The sequence below is a fragment of the Arvicola amphibius genome, chromosome 9, assembly GCF_903992535.2.
Source record: "Arvicola amphibius chromosome 9, mArvAmp1.2, whole genome shotgun sequence".
NCBI classification, from domain to species: domain Eukaryota; kingdom Metazoa; phylum Chordata; class Mammalia; order Rodentia; family Cricetidae; genus Arvicola; species Arvicola amphibius.
This window is the reverse complement of record NC_052055.2, coordinates 2284034-2303855: the sequence shown is the minus strand read 5'-3', so window position 1 is coordinate 2303855 and position 19822 is coordinate 2284034. Positions and strand designations below refer to the sequence as shown.

General features: G+C 40.9%; 1 protein-coding gene across 1 annotated transcript in view; it reads right to left on the bottom strand.

Annotated features, from left to right (window-relative positions):
• Positions 1 to 19822, bottom strand: part of Vps13b (vacuolar protein sorting 13 homolog B) — a 467803-nt gene that overhangs the window by 209513 nt on the left and 238468 nt on the right. Inside the window, 2 exon segments of the mRNA XM_038343548.2 lie at positions 1053 to 1179; positions 3785 to 3988. Coding sequence (XP_038199476.1) covers positions 1053 to 1179; positions 3785 to 3988 — 331 coding nt within the window.

The following is a 19822-nucleotide window of genomic DNA, read 5'->3' as shown; positions in this document are numbered from 1 at the left end:
CCCTTAACCAAAAAGCTATTTTCAACTGCTACCTGTAGGGAAAGAGAAAAATCAGTGTTCTCCAATGGAGTGTCACTGGGTATAGAATTCACAGTCTAGGGCAAGCCCAATACCCAGCCTAGGAATAGCTGGACAAAACGTAATGGATTTCATGCTCTGTGTGTGTGTGTGTGTGTGTGTGTGTGTGTGTGTGTGTGTGTGAGTATGCAAGCTTGGTTTGTTATTTTTTTTATTTGTTTATTATTATTTATTATTATTTGTTTATTTATTTTCTGGTAGTTTTTTAGTTTGCTTCTTTTTTTGTTTTTGTTTTTGAGACAGGGTTTCTCTGTGTAGCCCTGGCTGTCCTGGAACTCACTCTGTAGACCAGGCTGGCATCAAATTCAGATATCCACCTGCCTCTGCCTCCCGGGTGCTGGGATTAAAGGCATTGTGCAATCATATTCAGTCTCTTTTTTGATAAAAAGAGAAAGGGGGTGAGAGAGAAAGATAGACACTGACAGACAGAGAGACCAACTGACTGATCATGAATTGGGGAGGATCTAGGATGAGGTGGGGGAGTGAAAAGAATATGATCAAATACATTGTATGAAAAAAATAAGTAAAAATTTAATTAAAAAGAAACCAAACTAAAATATTATAAACCTCAAATGAGATCATGAAAAAAGTAATTTTCAAATAGAGAAGGAACCTAGCGTTCTATTGTTTTAAATTAATATACAAAGCCCTTTTCACTAACAATGGATTATAAGAGATGCATGGTTACCTGAAAATACTATGGCTCCTAACTCACTTAATAGACCTGAAATGCTCCCTAGTAAACACAAACAGAATTATTCCTTCAGCCCAGGTGGGCCACAGTTTCCTCACCTATGAAATCCAGTTACTAGAGCCCGGTAGGATGAGCATGGGCAGTGGACTCGCACTGAGTAGGTGCAGTGGTCAATGACTAGCCAGTTGGATGTGAGACAGGCTGAAGCAGTCAACTCTCCATGGCACAAGTGCAGTACTCCATTACTTACATTAAACTCAGGTTTATATTTGGCTCTCACCTCCGTGTGTAGATTTTCTGGGGAGATTACTTTGGTGAAAATGATGGCCGGCGCTCCAGTGATTCGGACAGAAAAATCTGTCAAGATGGGGGTCAAGATTGCTCTCCTTTCTTGATGTCGCCGTATGCTAAAAAGATAAGACAAACAAATGTTAGTTCAAGAGTTTAAAAAGAAAGGTTTTGTCACTTGATATTTTCAAGGGTAACTTTGAGTCTGTCCTCTAAATCGCCCACCGTTCTGAGAGAGCCTATTTGGATGTCATCTAGTGAGCCCTCCAGCCCTGTGCGATCTGAGAGCCGCAGACGCGCTCCAGCCCTTCTACGTCAATGCCATTGTAGCCTTCAATGGACTGCGCTTCGGTTTGCGATCTGACCTCCTCTCACCAATTTCACAGCTCTTTTGTTACCATCAATGAGCTTACTATTTTTGTAATTTCAGTGGCTTATTTTTAATATTGTAAGTTACATATGACAATGGCCATGTTTCCAGTCTCATTAGGTTCATCAGTATATTCTATTTCCTTCCTACCCCTCAACAAAGTCTCCCTGTGCAGTTTTGGCTTGCTTGGAATTTCCTCTGTAAGACAAGCCTGGCCTTGAGCTAGCAGTGGTCCTCTGCCTCTGCCTCTCAAGTGCTGGGATCACAGGGTGAGCCACGGTGCTCATCTCTTAACTCTTTGCTTTAAGCTTGAAGATCCATTTGAGTTTATGCAAAATAATACAGATATTAAAGCCTTCTTTGTATATTCAATAGCTTTTGTATTTGAAACCTGATGCTTCTTCTAAACAAGGCTGTCAGAAGGAAGGATCTTTATCAGCCTAATGAGACAAATGGAAAGGCTTGGGCACTCAATGGAAAAAACTTCTAGACTTGGCCTGAAGTAAGCTGTCTCCATCATAGCTTCTGGCTTATTTTAATTCTACGTTATAGCTCTGCACATTTGATAAGTTATTTCTGATTGGCACCCACAATAGCTAGTAATTCAAAGGAGGTATGGCTAACACAGAAGATGACTGGGAAATACCAGAGGTTCCAAGTGACTCTCTGCAGTTTTAATTTTCATTTTATAAAACATCACTGTTCATATTTGACTAGAAACCACACCCCCAAATTTCCTTTAAAGTTAATTTAATATTTTCCATAAATATAACCTTATTATTCCCTTGTGATAAAATGATAAAGTTAAAAGCAGAAAATTGGCATAAATTATACCTCATGTGAAAATGCAGATAAAATGCAAGTCTTTCTATATCTAAGAAAAATGAGAATAGTCTAGAGAGCAGTAATGTCTTTTGTTAAATTTCCAGTGGGCAGAGCTTTATACGGCAACTGCCAAAAAAGCAAATTGGATCATCTGGTTCTGTGACACATAAGTATTGGATTTCAGGAAAGTCAATTTTGAAGAATTAAGAGATCTGGTGAGTAGAGAGCAGCAGGAAGAAGCACTGAAATCTGTGACTGTGGAGGAAAGGTTTAGCTCCTGAGAGACACCATAATTACAGCCTAATAGCTCAGATTCCATGAAATGACCGACGTGAGAAACAGCAAACACGATGTGCTCCGAGGGGAGCGCCAAGACAGGCGCATTAGAAAGACAGTGAATGGAAAAGATGGCAGCAAACCAAGGGCGAGCACCAGCTGAGGCAGCGGGGAGGAAGGTCCTGTTCCCATCGTTTGTTTTGTTCTTACTTGGGTGATGAAGTAGGTCAGCGGCACTAACAGAAAAGCCCTATCACTACAGCCGAGAAAGGAGATCTCATCCATCAACAGCGTCCTCTGGGCTGTCACTGATAAACACTTGAAGTGATGATAAGCTTTTAAAAAAGTAATTAAAAATGTTATAAATCAATTATTTTCAAAGCTGAATCTCAGGAGGGAAAAGAAACATTGAAGGAGCAGCTGTTACAAAAACTGTTATTATCTTGCCAGGTAAAATATGTAGTGTTGAAAACTAAAAAGGAATTAAAACCCGAAGCACCAGCAGAGGTTAGTGGCAGACGTGGGGTCAAGACAACAGACTGAGATTGTGAGCTGCTTTAGATCTGGACCCCTAAGGCTAAGGAAGCATCACTCCATCTTAAAGGGAAAAACAGGAATGGCCTAGCTCAGCAAGAAAATACCTGATGTGGGACTCCCCACTCTGTATGCTGTGAACACCACTGGCTAATAAAGAAACTGTCTTGGCCTGTGATAGGGCAGAGTAGAGCTAGGCAGGGAAAACTAAACTGAATACTGGGAGAGAGAAGGCGGAGTCAGTGAGAAGCCATGGAGCCCCACTGGAGACAGATGCCAGAACTTTACCTGGTGAGCCACAGCCTCTTGGTGATACGCAGATTACTGTAGATTGAGTTAATTTAAGATAATGAGTTAGCTAGAAACATGCTTAAGCTATTCGCCAAACAGTATTGCAAATAATATGGTTTCTGTATGATTATTTCAGGGCTGAGCAGCCGGCTACAAACAAGCGGCCTTCCAGAACACATACCGAAAGTGACAGAGAATTCCCTAGAAAATTTAAAATAGGATTTACTTTCTTTATATGTGCCTATTTTATATTATCTATGAAACCCAGGAATAATCCTTCTAAGTTATTATAAGAACAATAAAAACAAACTAGCAATAGTTGCAAAATGGATTTCATGTTTGTAATAAAAAGCAGAAACAATATAAAAACATTTATGTTGGGTATGTTAAGGTTAGAAAGCGGAGGCCATTTCCCAGTCCTTCACTACCTGCTGGCCATATTCCACTCCAGTGCTGGGTTCTGAGAGTTCCTTTCACTCTCTGTTAGCGGTCCTCCTGGGCCACTCCCTTTCTCTGGTTTCAGTTGATCCCACTGGGCAGTACCAATATTGATGGACTGCAGGTCTATTTGGTACTGTCTATCTTCAATTTCTGATCCAGGATCTCGAAGAATTCCTAAGTTCAAAGCTCTCCTGAGAAGGCAATGACAAAAAGCAAACAGATATCCAACAGTTATTTGTTTAGTAATATAGTATCATAACCACATTTGTCCTAAATTGACAATCAAAATGAATGATCATATTAGTAAATGATATGTAGGCTAATCATAGGTATGATAAAAGTATTAGCAACTTACCATACTCTGTTTTCTACACGTGCAACTATTCTTACTTACCCAGCATGAGGCTGTCTCACCGTCCTCACAGCACCTTTGCTAGCACTTCTACACATGATTTTAACGCTGTGATTCAGGTTCTGCTATCATCAATTTTTAAACACAGCTCAGAGTAGCTGGAAAACAGCCAAGCTGCAAAGCTATTATGTGACAAAAGTCCACGTGTAGTTTATAGAGTCTCCCTCCCCCAAGCCCTTCCCAGGATCAATCAGACAACTTCTCAAGAAACCTGCTGCCTTGTTAGCAGTATTTGGAGATCAGACACACATATTATGCAAAAACTTACAATTTCAAGATGCTTGTTCCAGGGAGGCAAACAGGGCTGTCAGATGGAGGAAAAAAGCAAAGATACATTTTCCTGAACTGGACTCAACTTCAGTTTAGAGAATCTCCCTGACGTGGGTCCAATAAAGAAGAACACAAAGCGACGCAACTCTCACTTGATGCTCACACAGCAGCAACAGAAGATAGAAACATGGCCTCCAAGACTTCCAAACTATGGTGCTAGCCAATCAGAAATGCATACATCCTCAATATGTGGCAGAGAGTAATAATTTTGAACTCATGCAAAACTACAGATAGGAACAGAATCACTTAAATGTAAAACTCAGCACAACAGAAATGACGACAGAACACCGAAGAGAAACACAGGAAAGGAAGGCCGCTTATAATTAAAATGGGGTTTGCATGCACAGACAGCTCAGTGAGTTTTAGGGTGGAAACATACAGGATGGGAGGATGGGAGGATGTACACGCCATAGTAGGGAGGATGATGGATCCCTTGCTTATGGTCTGCTGTGGACCCCATACCTGACTTCCCTAATAACACTAGAAAAGAAAACATTACGACTGCCCCTCTTTAGGGTTCTGGATCAATCAAAAGAATCAAATACCTGCCGGGCAGTGGTGGCGCACGCCTTTAATCCCAGCACTCGGAAGGCAGAGTGAGGCGGATCTCTGTGAGTTCGAGACCAGCCTGGTCTACAGAGTTAGTTCCAGGACAGGCTCCAAAGCCACAGAGAAGCCCTGTCTCGAAAAACCAAAAAAAAAAAAAAAAAAAAAAAAAAAGGAAAAAAGGAATCAAATACCTGTAGCCCAGTGAAGAAAGCTAGGATATTCTGGTTTGATCCAAAGATTAGAACATTACACAACATTGTATCCTCCTCTAAGACTTTTTTTTTGTTTGTTTTCGAGACAGGGTTTCACTGTAGTTTTAGAGCCTGTCCTGGAACTAGCTCTTGTAGACCAGGCTGGCCTTGAACTCGCAGAGATCTGCCTGCCTCTGCCCCCACCAAGTGCTGGGATTAAAGGTGTGTGCCACCACCGCCCGGCCTTCCTCTAAGACTTAATTCAACAGGGCTTGTCAATCAACTGACCAGGAGCCTACACCCCAGGAAATCTGACTCACCTAAAGATAATGGTAAGGAGATGGGAGATCCTTCCCAGAAGCCCCACCCTCACTATGGCTGCTTAAGGCACCTCCCTCTTGGCAGCACTTCTAAGTCTGCCCACATTCTGAGTTCAGAACAGTGTAATCGAAAGCCTAAGCATGCTTTCCAGGACACTCTGGGATCCTCACTACTTATCTGAAGCCATGACTTCTGCCATGTACGATCTTGGCATCCTCCACTACTAAACATGATAGCTTCCTCTGCCCTCAACTCAGAAGGCATGGATTTTTCTTCATCTTTGTTGTCTCTCCCTATCCTGCTGCCACTGGGATGGACAGCTTGTCTGTCTTGTTGTCTTTCTTCCAAATTCTCATAGTTCATCTCTACATTCTTTTATTAATGAGCCTCAGATCCCAGAAAGTAAATTTGATTTTCCTAGTAAAAGTTAACAATCAGAATAAATGTAGATGATTCATACACTCTACACAAAAACATAAGCACTATCAAGCTTAAACTGTAGTTATAGTCGTACCCAAGATAGACGGCTGAAGTTTTAACAACAGGGTGATTAAAAGTCAGCAAATGGAAAACCAGACACTAGACAAAAATCTTGTCCACAAGAGCCTGTTGGACACAGTTATTAGAGTCCATAGTTTGAGCTCTAATTCAGTGGTTACACGTTAGTGCAAAACTTCAACCTCCTTCAGTAATAAAATAAGGAAACAAAAATGTAAAAGTCAAGTTACTACATTTGATGACATATTTATGGATAATAGAATCTGAAATTGGAAAACATGTTTCTCACGTGCACAGCAACATTTCTAAGAACTGATTCCCACCTACCATAAATTAAGAAAGAAACAATTTCAATCTTAGGTGCAAAAAGGCAGATACAGAAGAGGTAGCACTTGAGGAGAATGCACTGTTTAACACACACACACATATGTGTTGCTGAGAAAGAGAGGCTCAGAACGATCAAATTACACATAAAAACACAGAACAAATGGGAAAGAGTGGGATATGAGAGTAGAAATCAGTGGAATAAATGATCAACAAGGCCAAACAAAAGATGAACTACTATCAAGAGGGAAAAATAAAAGGATAAAAGAGTAAATAATATATTTGCAATAAAAAGAAAACACAGCTATGATACTGGGCAGCAAGAGTGAGCAGGCAATGGGTGGAAGCCAAGTAGGTCTGTAGAAACAGGATCTCTCAACTTACACAGGAAAACAAAAGCAAAAACAAATAAACAAAACCCCAAATTCTCTCCTGGTCACCACTCTCCTGGAAGGTATTCTTAGTCTTCTCATAGAGCATTAAATAACTCATCCTCTTATTTCTTCCACTAAGTGTGACACCAATTTACCTTGTACCAGTTCTTTCTGTGTGTGTGAAAATGACCCATTCAATACCTGGACAACACAAGCACTACTGATGAGTGTAGCAAGTGGGCGAGCAGCGAAGTCCAACATCTCTCTAGTTGGAGGACTATCAAAACCACATTGTCTGATCAAAATAGTGTTTCCTCAAATGAGTAAAGTTACATTTGTACCTGAGTAGATAGTTACTGGGCACTGTGTCTCATGTTTTGTTGTAGTCCCTAGCTGCTGGCATGAATCCTGCCATGACCCAACCCCTCACATCTAGTGGGGATTTAGAAGTAATTAACCAAACAGAAGATTGAGCACCGAACAGAGCTGGAAACACACAAGGACCACCTAACAGACTGGTAGCCCAGGAAAAAAAGATAGGAAGTACTTAGGTCTAAAGTTCCAAAGGTCCTATCTCATACAAGTGAAGACTTATCTATCACAGGGGAAACAAGACCCAAAGGTGTGGCAACAGCAGATCTAGCAAACATAAGAAGGTCTGAAAAGCTACTGTGGCGAACGGGCAGGAAAGAAGGAAGGTGACAGACAAGAGGAGCATCAAATACCAAATGAGCTCCACCCACTTATTTGGTAAAGTCTAAGGGATGAGAATGAAGACGCGTGCACTAAGGAAGGCTTACTTTACAAAGCGGTCATTGTACTTTTGTCTAAGAGAATACAGAAATGATAGAATGTCAAACCTGTAGAGGGAGTTTTTCCCCAGGACCACAGGCCAGCTCCCAAATAACCACACAGAGACTTAATATTAATTATAATGCTCAGCTGATCATTTAGGCTGGTTACTAACTAGTTCTTACTGCTTAAATTAACCCATGTTTCTTGTCTATTCTCTACCATGTTCACAGTGTACAAAAACATTGTTCCACAGCACATAGCTATCCAGAGAAAGCCTTGGTTTCTGGTTAATTAAGATTACAGAGAACATATAAATACACATGCCCATCTATGCAGAGGTTGTTAGATCATAAAATCTTTAGTAAGTGTGAAGAGAAAAAATGATCCTATTTTAACTCTCCTCAGACTCAGCATAAACTGTTAAATAGAAATGAGATAACTAGAAATTAACACAAAGAGACACAGCCAGATAAAATGTGCACTAGAATTTGGGAAATCAAAACCAAACAATAAACAAACCAACAACACAAGAGAAAACACTGGTCCTTAATGTGTTCAAACCACATTTTTATTAGCCTAAAACCATTATAATAGCATGCTGGTTAGCATAATATATCTCTTACTCTGAAGGCTAAGAAAACGTTTATTATGAATAATTTAGATCAATTACAATTATGTGTATCTTTGCAAAATAGTTTATTCAATAATTTCTTAGCACCTAAGATATAAAAATCAGGGCACATAAATGTATTTCCAATCTACTTTCTCAAGAAAATTTCATGTTTATATTAGAAACTACAGAAGTACAACACTTAATAAGATTATATTTAAGGAAGCAGTTAATATAAAAACTGAGTTTGGTTTGATTTTTCTGTAATACATTTAATACAGATGTTTTTTCAGATTTATAGAATACAAGTCCAACTTTTCCCTATTATATTATCTTATTTTCAATTCTTTACAAAGGAAATATACTACTAGCAAGGACTAGAATACTTAAAAGTCACAACACCCTTCTTAAGAATGATGCAAATATCTTACAACAGAAAGCCTCATAGTATTGTTTCCTTTCCCAATTAAATATTGTCTAGGCACATTCACTATCAAAAATAGAAATCAAATCTTCTTGTCTCAAAAGCTATGGCTTAAAAACATTCTATGAACTTTGCTCTGTCCTTATTGCTGCTTTTGAAAGCGAGCGATCAAATCAGGAAAGAGGGAGAAGCACAAGTCTCATAACTTCCTTCCCCTAACACAGAAGGCTGCTGTATTGGCTCCCACGTAGGAGTTATAATTGTAATTGCTTTGGCCCTTCCGAAACCCTCCACCCAGACCATTTGAACCATTCAACAGGTGGTGGAGGAGGATAAACTCAAGTCTGCAATAGTTGGTCAATAATGTAATCATAAGGAACCAAAGATGACTTTAAGTGTATAACAGGAAACATAGCTTTAATGTTTTCCTTTTTAAATTGATTTAGTCTGGGGCAGGCCTTTTGCATGTTTACACAAGGAGCAGCTCATGTTGAACCATTTACTGCTCATTGCTGAATAGGCATATCTTGGGAATTCAATGTAAAGTAGCAAAATTCATTCACTTATAGTTCAATTGAGATCTACAAAATGCTAACAAGCCAGAAAATAGGAACGTAAAACCAAGTACAACTTCTGTGTATTGAATAAATTAAATGTCTACATATTTACCACCAATTCTGCAAAAATGACAGCAATCTGGAAAGTAAATACAGCAGGAGATAAAATGGCTGACTCTCAGATGAAAACCAACGTGGTTCTCGGATGAGTGACTCAGGGCAGGATGCTTTTGAGCTGCAGGAGAACCACTGAGAAGCATGAAGGTTGCTGGATGCCCCATGGACAGTCTGAGTCAGTAGGGCACAGCCGGGTTTCAGGAAAAACTGTTCCCCCTTCCACCTCCCCTTCCCTGCAGTATGCATTTAAAATCACTACAGAGTTCTTAATTAAGGAGTCTTTAAAAAGTTTGTTATACTTCTAACTAGCTTCTATATTGAGAAAAAATCTAATGTGGACATTTATAAAGTTCAATTACAACTGAGCTGACTGGACCATGAAAAGTCCAGGGGGTCTAAATTACAATCAAACAAAGACAATTCCTTTCCTATCTTAACATATTCACTTCACTGACATGCTTCTCTGTATCATCTAAATTTTGTTTTCTTTAAGTAGAATTCTAACGGAATGAAACTATCTAATATCAAACTCTAATGTGTCTGGAAGAAAAAACACAATTCCATAAAAATGATAGTGAGGTTAAAACAACAGCACCTTGCTGCTGTCTTCCAGCGCTCCTATGAGATCACCATCCACAGGGCCACAGACCACGGCGCACTCCTATGAGATCACCATCCACAGGGCCACAGACCACGGCGCGCTCCTATGAGATCACCATCCACAGGGCCACAGACCACGGCGCGCTCCTATGAGATCACCATCCACAGGGCCACAGACCACGGCGCGCTCCTATGAGATCACCATCCACAGGGCCACAGACCACGGCGCGCTCCTATGAGATCACCATCCACAGGGCCACAGACCACGGCGCGCTCCTATGAGATCACCATCCACAGGGCCACAGACCACGGCGCGCTCCTATGAGATCACCATCCACAGGGCCACAGACCACGGCGCGCTCCTATGAGATCACCATCCACAGGGCCACAGACCACGGCGCGCTCCTATGAGATCACCATCCACAGGGCCACAGACCACGGCGCGCTCCTATGAGATCACCATCCATAGGGGCCACAGACCACGACGCTGGCACTTTAGGTAAGATACTTCTGAAACAGCTTAGTCCAAAGCTACACCTCGACTATAAATTCAGTCAGTTGTCAGCTATGTTCTATACAAAACACTATTAGAAACAAAGCTTTAAGATATAATATGCTATTGAAATAAACTGTTATATGGTTGGCGAAAAACTGTAAGACATCAAGCTGAATAAGATAAAAACAGTACCACCAAAGCTATAAGTAGAACTGATTTAAACTAAAACACCTTGGAAAGAAAAACACTTAAGATTTGGCACGCAATAATCCAACTACTTTAAAAGTATAATTGTGTTAAAATATGGGTAGTTTTGAGCCCACAAATACCACAAAGTTGTTTCTGAAGAACAAAAATCACAGGTTAAGATTCTCTATACACACATTGGTCATAAACTATTCTTTTTATTAAGGAAAAATTAATGCTGTAATAAGAGAGACGCAGAGAAGAGAAAAAAGTATTCTTTTTCTTACCATCATTTCATCTCCAGCCCTAGCAGGATTACTTCAGTCTTAGCTCAGAGAAATACGTTTGAATTATCGGGCTGTAACAGCTGGAGCACAACTGGTTGAGTTGAGGCTGTTGAAGGCTCATTGTCATGTGGATGGGTAAGCCCGGAGCATTTCAAAACTCAGGTTCACAGTAATGATAGAGGACCGGATGGAACGCGCATACTAGGTGATTTGGGTTGTGGTAGTAGGCTGTGCAGACTTATGTTGCAGCTTGAATGCACTTTTATAGTATCATGATAACACAACTACCAACTTCAGATGGTAAAAGGTTTACATGATTTAATTCACAAGAAACAAGCATACCATATCTATCATTACTTGCTGAATACTAATTTGGAATATAATTATCATCATTTAATAGTTGAATATTTTTAAATAATTGCTTAACCTGACCATATTTATGTTTATGTATATGACAAATAAAATATCAATAAATAATTATAAAATCACCTTAATCTGGTCTATCCAAAATTTGAAACAGTTATAAGTTACCAGTTGTACCCTTCCCAGCCTGCGGCCATTTTCCACCACGGAGACACATTAGAGATCACAGTGCAGATACAGTTCAGACCCTATTACTGAATAACCACACATCTGCAACCCATTTTATGTGAATAAATGGCATACACATCATTCTTGATGGTTGCATAGAACTTCCCCTGTGGCTGCCCCGAGGTTGCCAAGAGCAAAAGGGCTGCCCTTGCTGGCCATTAGTTGCAGCACTCAAAACAGCAGGTCCTGGACGTCACCTGGGCAGAGATGTGGGTGAGGAAGCCCCGAAGTTGTGAGCATGGACGAACTGAGCTGTTCCCATTACTTATCTGTCATGTGGCGGCATGGATGAGGGAGAGTCCGTCCCCCCCCCCCCCATTAATGCCTGAGGTAGGTGGGAGAGCTAGCAATGAGGTCATAAGGGCAGGACAGCTGTCTCTACCTCTCATCAGCTGCAGCACTCAGGACAGTGGCCCCTATTCCACACCTGGGAAACAGAGTAGAGCTGGCCCTGACGGTGTAGGTATAGAAAAACTGACCCTGGGGATAGAAAAGCAGAGGAACTGGCTCTGCCCCTTGGTCATCACTTCAAGAAGTGAACTAGCCAAGGCAATGCAGGAGAGCTCACCCTGGTGGTGAGGAAGGGGGAGGGCTGGCAGGCTGACCAACCCTGCAACTACCCAGGCCCAGAAACAGGGTTCACTTGGCCCACCCCAACATGCACAGCATCTATGATTTGCTGGAGCAGGTAAAGGGACCCATCCTGAAGACCCAAAGCTGCCAGATCTCCACAACACACGGCAACAGCACGATAACCAAGAGAAGCACTGGAGAGGGCCAGGATCTATAAGCAGAGAGGGCCCAGGATCTATAGTGCAGCAGAGAGGGCCCAGGATCTATAGTGAAGCAGAGAGTGCCAGGGTCTATAGTGCAGCAGAGAGGGCCCAGGGTCTATAGTGCAGCAGAGAGGGCCCAGGGTCTATAGTGCAGCAGAGAGGGCCAGCGTCTACAGTGCAGCAGAGAGGGCCCAGGGTCAATAGTGCAGCAGAGAGGGCCCAGGGTCTATAGTGCAGCAGAGAGTGCCAGGGTCTATAGTGCAGCAGAGAGGGCCCAGGGTCTATAGTGCAGCAGAGAGGGCCCAGGGTCTATAGTGCAGCAGAGAGTGCCAGGGTCTATAGTGCAGCAGAGAGGGCCCAGGGTCTATAGTGCAGCAGAGAGGGCCCAGGGTCTATAGTGCAGCAGAGAGGGCCCAGGATCTATAGTGAAGCAGAGAGTGCCAGGGTCTATAGTGCAGCAGAGAGGGCCCAGGGTCTATAGTGCAGCAGAGAGGGCCCAGGGTCTATAGTGCAGCAGAAACCAGAAACCTTGAACCAGACCAACGACTCTTTGTCATGAACACTTGCAAGAAAACCATATATGGATAAAGGGGTTTGCGGCAAGACTCACTCTACAGCTTCCATGATGAGATTGGTTTTTCCATCTCTCTTTTCTCCTTCTCTTGAATGTTATTTGGGGGTTTGCAAAGGCAGGGGTGAATACAAAGGAATGGGATATGAATGATACAAGGGGGGAAATGAATGTGACGGAGATGCATGGTGTGAAAGACTCAAAGAATAAAAACAAGAAAGTAAAATACAGGAATTTCCCTTTGTGGACATTATGATTAAAATCACTGTCTACAATTAAGCAATAGTATTGCTTAAGTCAGGTCAATTATATGTAATCAATAATCTTTCCTATTTATGCCTCTAAATAATTTATCCTAAATCCAATGCAGCTCATCACTAAATGTTCTTAGTCTGTGGTCTGAAAATAAAGAAGCATATAACTGTCGCACTGTATCATTAAAGGCCTTAGTATAGTGTAGTTACAAATGCAGCCATATGATGTCCACTCTTGACTTGCCACTGGTAGTGTGGTCTTGAGAGGCTGCAGGACGTCGTCAGCCCCGCGCTCCTGCTACCACACCTGGAGCTTTGCCTCCAAGTCTGCCAAGATTTGGGCAAGCAGTTCCACAATTCTGCCATCAGAGCCGTGAGTTGCTCCTACTGCCTTGGCTTACCAGCAATGATGGGCGTGCAGACCTCAAACCGAAGTCCAAACAAATCTTCCTTGCCCGAAGTTGCTTTTTGTCAGCAATAAAAACAGTAATTCATATACACTGGGAAGTGAGATTTCCTTTTCAACATTTATATACTCAAACTGTGGGGAAAATGCTGATTTAAAAATCCTATCTGCAAGGTAACTGAGGAGACCTAAAATACGTGAGTGTCTCTCCTAGAGTAAGAAGTTGCAGTCCCAGCACAGAACCGTCTCTTTTGGCCATCAAGAAAATTACTCAATTATAAAAAAATAAATATTTTAATGAAAATGAGAGGTAGCTATTTAAAATAAAGATGCTAATTCCAACAATGCTGCTAGGTATAGTTATCGACCCTATACATTAAAGACGTCTGAACTTTAATACCCTGGACCACACCAGTGTCACAACTGTTAGCAGAGCACTGATCATCATATAAAAGCCACCAAACACATGCAAGGAATTACAGCCCTCACACATCAAACACTCTGGCCTGGCGCTTCCTCCCTCTCGTGCTCCTGGCAGGAAGTGTCTACATGTTTAAAAGAAGCCCCTGTCACAGCAGCTCCGGGACGCTGCGGCTTCCACCACAAGGCAGAGCAGCTTCTGCAGTCGGCAGCGCCGGAGCCACACCGAGGAGGTACTGTAGCTGCACGGCACCATTTTCTCTGCAGTGACCTAGAGAACAGAATGACTCACAAAAGATTGTGTTCTCGTATTGTGTATTATATAACAGGCAAACATCCAAAATGGAAACAATGCAACCATTTTATTTTAGTTTGATATGAAGCTAAATGTCAAACATTTTAAACTGTATCATCCTGTGAAACAGCTTGTCATCTGAACCTGAATTATATTTTTAGAACAAAAATAAACTTCATAAAATTTCTTTCTCATATAACTGTACTTGAACATGGACAGTGTACAAATGTTCTGTTTTATAATTAAGTATTTTGTTTGTTTTTAAAATATCCTATATTTCTGAGGATGTATTTTCAAATAATTGAAATTAGACAAAATACAGATCTAGATAAAAGCAAAAATTTCCAGAATGCCTGATATGATACATATATATTTATGTTCAATTATATATATTAAATTTTTCTTATTTCACAATTTAACTATTTTTTACAGCATAACTTGACACTTTACCAGAATGAATGAAATTTTAAGGGATTATCTTTTTGAACATTACAATGATGCCTCTTCTGCCATTAAAATGGAATAAATGATATTATAATTCTGTAATGCTATGCATTTGTTTATGTCTCCTGGATCTGGGGAAATTCTAAGTTCAGCGGTACTATACCTCAGTTTTATCAGGTGTTCGTTAAAACCACCTGAAAGGACCGAGGTTATGTATCACCGAACACAAGCTTCATGGATTCTATTCAGGACGCAAAGTGACTAAAACTGTACTCAATGCTAAACCATGCTACCCCAGTGCATTTGCTGAGCGGACAGATAGAGGACACGGATTTCTTGCACTACGTGTTAGTGTATCGAACCCATCTCTGGAGGACAGGTGATCAGGTGAAAGAAGGAAACACACTCCCAGAATCCAAGGCACTATTTCTGTGGAGTCCTGTGCTCTCTGTTCCTTAAATACCAAATGCACATGCATATGACAGTTGTCACTAAGTAACTGAAGCGATAAACACTATGCGTTGAAACTGCTCCCAATGCTATAACCACAGTCACTAAGGTTCCCGATGTACGAGGAGATTTGCATGAAAAGAACCAGAGGATAAGTACTGACGACTTGATATTACAATAGGAGTTCATGTTAAGATCATGCTCTAACTTTGCTCAGAATTGTTGATTTATATTTTTTGTTTGTGTTGCTTTGGTTCAGAATGTATGACAAGAAAATTTATAGGTGAGAAATACAGCCTGAAAAAAGTATTTATAAATTAAAAACTGAAACTGACATTGAGTTTTAATTCAAAACTGAAGTTAACACTTTGTGGGTTTCGTTTTTGTTTTTTGTTTTTGTTTTTTTTTTTTTTTTTTTTTGTTCCCCTATTTCCAACATTTAGTTTTCCTAAAACTGACCAATGATTATAAAGGCCAGGTCAGGATAGTTAACCTTTGGCATACAGGGTATTGTAGGCAGGAATGAAGGTTGCAGGGGTGCTGGGTGGTATTAATGTGCCTGTGTACATATGTACAAATGATTAATATCAAGTACAAATAAGACAACACTAAGTGGCCATTTTACCACCTTGACCACAGACCAGGGTCCCCACTGCTCTTCTCGTACCCAGTTCTGACCAAAGTTCAGAAATTACAGGGAAAGGACCTCGGACTCAGGAATGGTTTCCGTGCAGGGGACGATCATTTCCAGTGCATAGAAGGCTGCACTGTGTGCCCTAGAGCACCAACATCAGCAGACACGGTAACAGAGGAAGAGCGTGGGGCAGCAGTCATGCACACTGGTGCTTTGGTAAATAACTGTTACCCCGCCTTGGCATGGGAAGTACAAGGTGCTTTCTGAGGCAGCATGTCACTTCACGGGAGTACAAGACATATTACTATGCATATGTAGGAAACGTGAGTATGATCCTTGCTTCCTAGTTTTCTTTCTGATGAGCTTCTCAGTGGTAGAGACACGGGCTCTTGGCTAAAAATGGCTACTACTCAACATAGGCTACAACTGTCACTAAATGGCCCACACTGCTTGTCACATTTACAAGTCTGCTGAAAAGATATGTAAAAGGTACGAGTGAGCCATGTGTCCATCCACATCCATAAATAGCCACAGGAAACAAACCGACAGGAAGCTATTAAATTATAACACTCAATCGCTGCTATCACCAGAAAAAAGATATTATTTTATATCAGGCACTTAAGAGAACAAAAAGGATTTCAGTGTTTTCTAAAAATCTGCCTGGCATATCAGCAGCCAGGGTAAACAAGCATTACATTCCCATGTTCCGCAGGTTTACAGCTATAATTTATTTTGGATATATTCAATCTGTCTATGCTGTGTGCTGTGTCCTGGGCGAGGGGAGAAGTGGCAGCCGGAGGACGATCGCTGTCAGCGGGTCATCTCCCATAATGTGCGGGGCCCAGGAATCAAACTCAGAACTGGGGTATATTTCAAAGGTACATTATGCCTTTTCTTTTTTTATGTTTAAGCCCACAAAAGTTTATATATTAAGTTGGCATTAAAACATTAGTGCCTTAATGAAAGAATCCAATCAGCAGCTGATACATCCCACATCCGGTACACTTCAAAACCCACAGACATTTGAAAGTACCATAAGATGGATTTATTCTTTTCCAAATTAAGGAACTCATGATAGGATATGAACAAATCCTCCTATTTTGGTTTTACTCCAGTATGAATTATGAGAGCAACGTTAGAGAACTCAATATAGGGTAAAACACACTTTAAAATGGTTCTACAGTGTGTGACAGTAGAGCTTAGAGTCATTTTGAGAGCACTGCTGGGGAAGCTTCTGGAGCAGACACATTCGTGGAAACTTATATCCTGCTACAGGAAGCCACAAAAGATGTGGTTACTTGAGTTAGAGCCCTCAACCAGGTCAGCTGAGGATCATGACAGGGCTACAACTCCGCCAGCTGTATTTTAAAACAAAGCTCTTGGGCAAACTGCTCTCTGTACTCACTCTTCCGAGTCAGTCGTACTGTGAGGGGAGTTAATATTATAAGATTAGGGACACAGCATCATAGATAATGAAACATACTTTGACAAAAACCACCACAATGACAATTTGGAGAACATTTATATATTCAGGATTAGAAGGAAATCAGAGACTGAGAGAAGGGAAGACAGCATACTTGGGGGCGATTTGTAGAATTTCATGCCAACAGCACACCTGGGGACCAGAGCTCCCCAGTAAGACAGATGTGAGCAGACGACAAGAGAAAGTAAGAATGGAAAAGGAGCTCACGACAATTCCCGAAAAAATACTTCCCTGTATTTAAAATTAATTTTATGTGTGTGAGTATTGGCCTGCACAACCGTGTGTGCCTTGCACTCCAGGGGTCACAGAGGGTGCGGGGTCCCCTGGAACTACAGTTGCTGACAACCATAAACCACCTGTGGGTGCTAGGAATCAATCCGGTCCTCTGCAGGAGCAGCGGTTTCTCTCAGCAGCTGCATACTGTCATGTTTACACATATGTTTACACGTGTCCCCTGTAGTGAGAACCATGACCGGTTACCACTGATCTCAAGCTCATGCGAGGAATGAGCGTAACCTCAGCTGTGAATTTCTTCTATTTAAGTGCTTAATATGCAGCTGAAATAAATGGGAGTTGGAAAGTTAAGCCCTTCTCAGCCACCAGTTTCTTAGTCACATCAATGTTCTTCTCCATAACAGGAGCAGCAGCCCTTTGGAAAGTTAGGGCTGCCATTATAAAGACTACTGAGACTATATACAAGAGAAGAATTGAAATTAAATGTTAAATTATTTTTAAAAAGTACTGGGTAAAACAGTTATGTACCTGCAAATGGACATTTTCTTACCTGCTAAAACTCTGAACAAGACAGTACATTCCAGACTTTGAATAATGATGTTTTAAAAAACTCAATAAAAAGAGGGCTGGAGAGATGGCTCAGAGGTTAAGAACACTGACTTCTCTTTCAGAAGACCCAGGTTCAATTCCCAGCAGCCACATGGTGGCTCACAACTGTCTGTAACTACAGTTCTAGGTGCCCTGACTCCCTTACACAGGCAAAACACACCAATGCACATAAAATAGTAAAAAATTCAATAAATAAACACATGAATTTAAGCTTTTAATCTGTATTTTATAAACATTTGTCAATCTCAATAAAATAATAAAGTTTCAATTTAGAAAACATGAAGATTTTGTGGTAAACTTTAATGCAATCAAAATACTGGTCATCAAGTGAAGTTTTGTAACAAAGATTATGTTTTCTCAGGTCTGACCATATATTCTGCACCTTACACTGCTGTTTCAGGCTCAGGGACAAAGTGAGAGCACCTAGTGTCCACAAGTTGCTCAGGAAGATGCAAGGCACAGAAAGAGTCTGTACTCAGTCCTGAGGGGTGGGGTGGGGGAGCAAGGCCAAGAGTTTTCTAACAGTGGAAACCAAAATAGTGATTCTTCCTTCCTTACTCCCCCACCCCTTTCTTCCTCCCTTCTTTCTTTTTAAAGAAAAGACCTCACATAGCCCAGGCTGGCCTTCACCTCCTAAGCTTGCAGTTTCCACCTTCTAGATGCTGGGAATTAAGGATCTGCATCGCCATGCTTGCCAGCTACTCCACTCTTCAGAATGCGTCAAGCTAAAATAGAGTGGACAAAACCGCCAGAGAACAAGGTGTACATGACACAAGTCTCACTTATGTCAAAACTCATAGGTAACTTTCATATAACACGAAGACTTTAAGAGAATAAGTTCTTTGTGGAGAAAAACTGAAATATAAGATCATATTCCAATCTGATCTAAAATGGCTAGCAAATGAAGACCTTACCAAAGAGCTGGTGGGAAAAGCAGACAATTCACACAGTTTGTGAAGACGGACATAAGAAGGGGTGGTGTTTGTGGCAGGAACGTAAGCCAAAACGAGGAAGTGCATGAATGACCTGGCTGTCCTGAGAACAGGAGGAAAGTTGAGAAACTAGTAAAAATGACACAAGAAAAAGATTTTAATCTTTCAACAATTCTTTTAATATATGTTACTTCATAATTGGTTTTAAAAGCATATTGTTATACTCAGTTTACTTTTTTCTAGAACAGATACTAAAGGCTTTTCTGAACTTTTAGACAATATGCCAGCTTAATAACCTAGGTATTAAAGAGATCTTAAATGGTTTCCACATTTATTAGTTCTAGAAGACTCTGAGATATATAAGTAGAGTTCAGTATTTCTCCACTGTATGGGAAGAGTGTGGAGAAAAAAAACTAAAAATCTTCACAACACACTTATTAACTTTCATAGTAACATCTTGGTGTATGAAACACAATCTACAAATACCATTTTCTAAAACTGTTGAACTCAATACTTTAAATTGACTTGAAAGCTGGTTTATTGACAGGACTACTCAAGGGCCAAGAGGTAATGCAACAGAACGAGCTGTAATCTGTCTCTGTGTATAACAGTGACACAAAAGAAGATTGATAAACTTTTTAAGGGAAAAAAGAATTAGAACTATCTAAATTTAATTTATTTATGTCACGACTGCTGCCTCCCCTCCCCCGCCCTCCTCAATCTACTCCTCCTCCATATTCATTCAGAAAGGGGCAGATCTCCCCTGGACATCAGCCAAACATGACCTTTCAAGCTGTCATAAGACTAAGCACCTTCCCCTGTACTGAGGCTGGGCAAGGCAATCCAGTGTGAGGA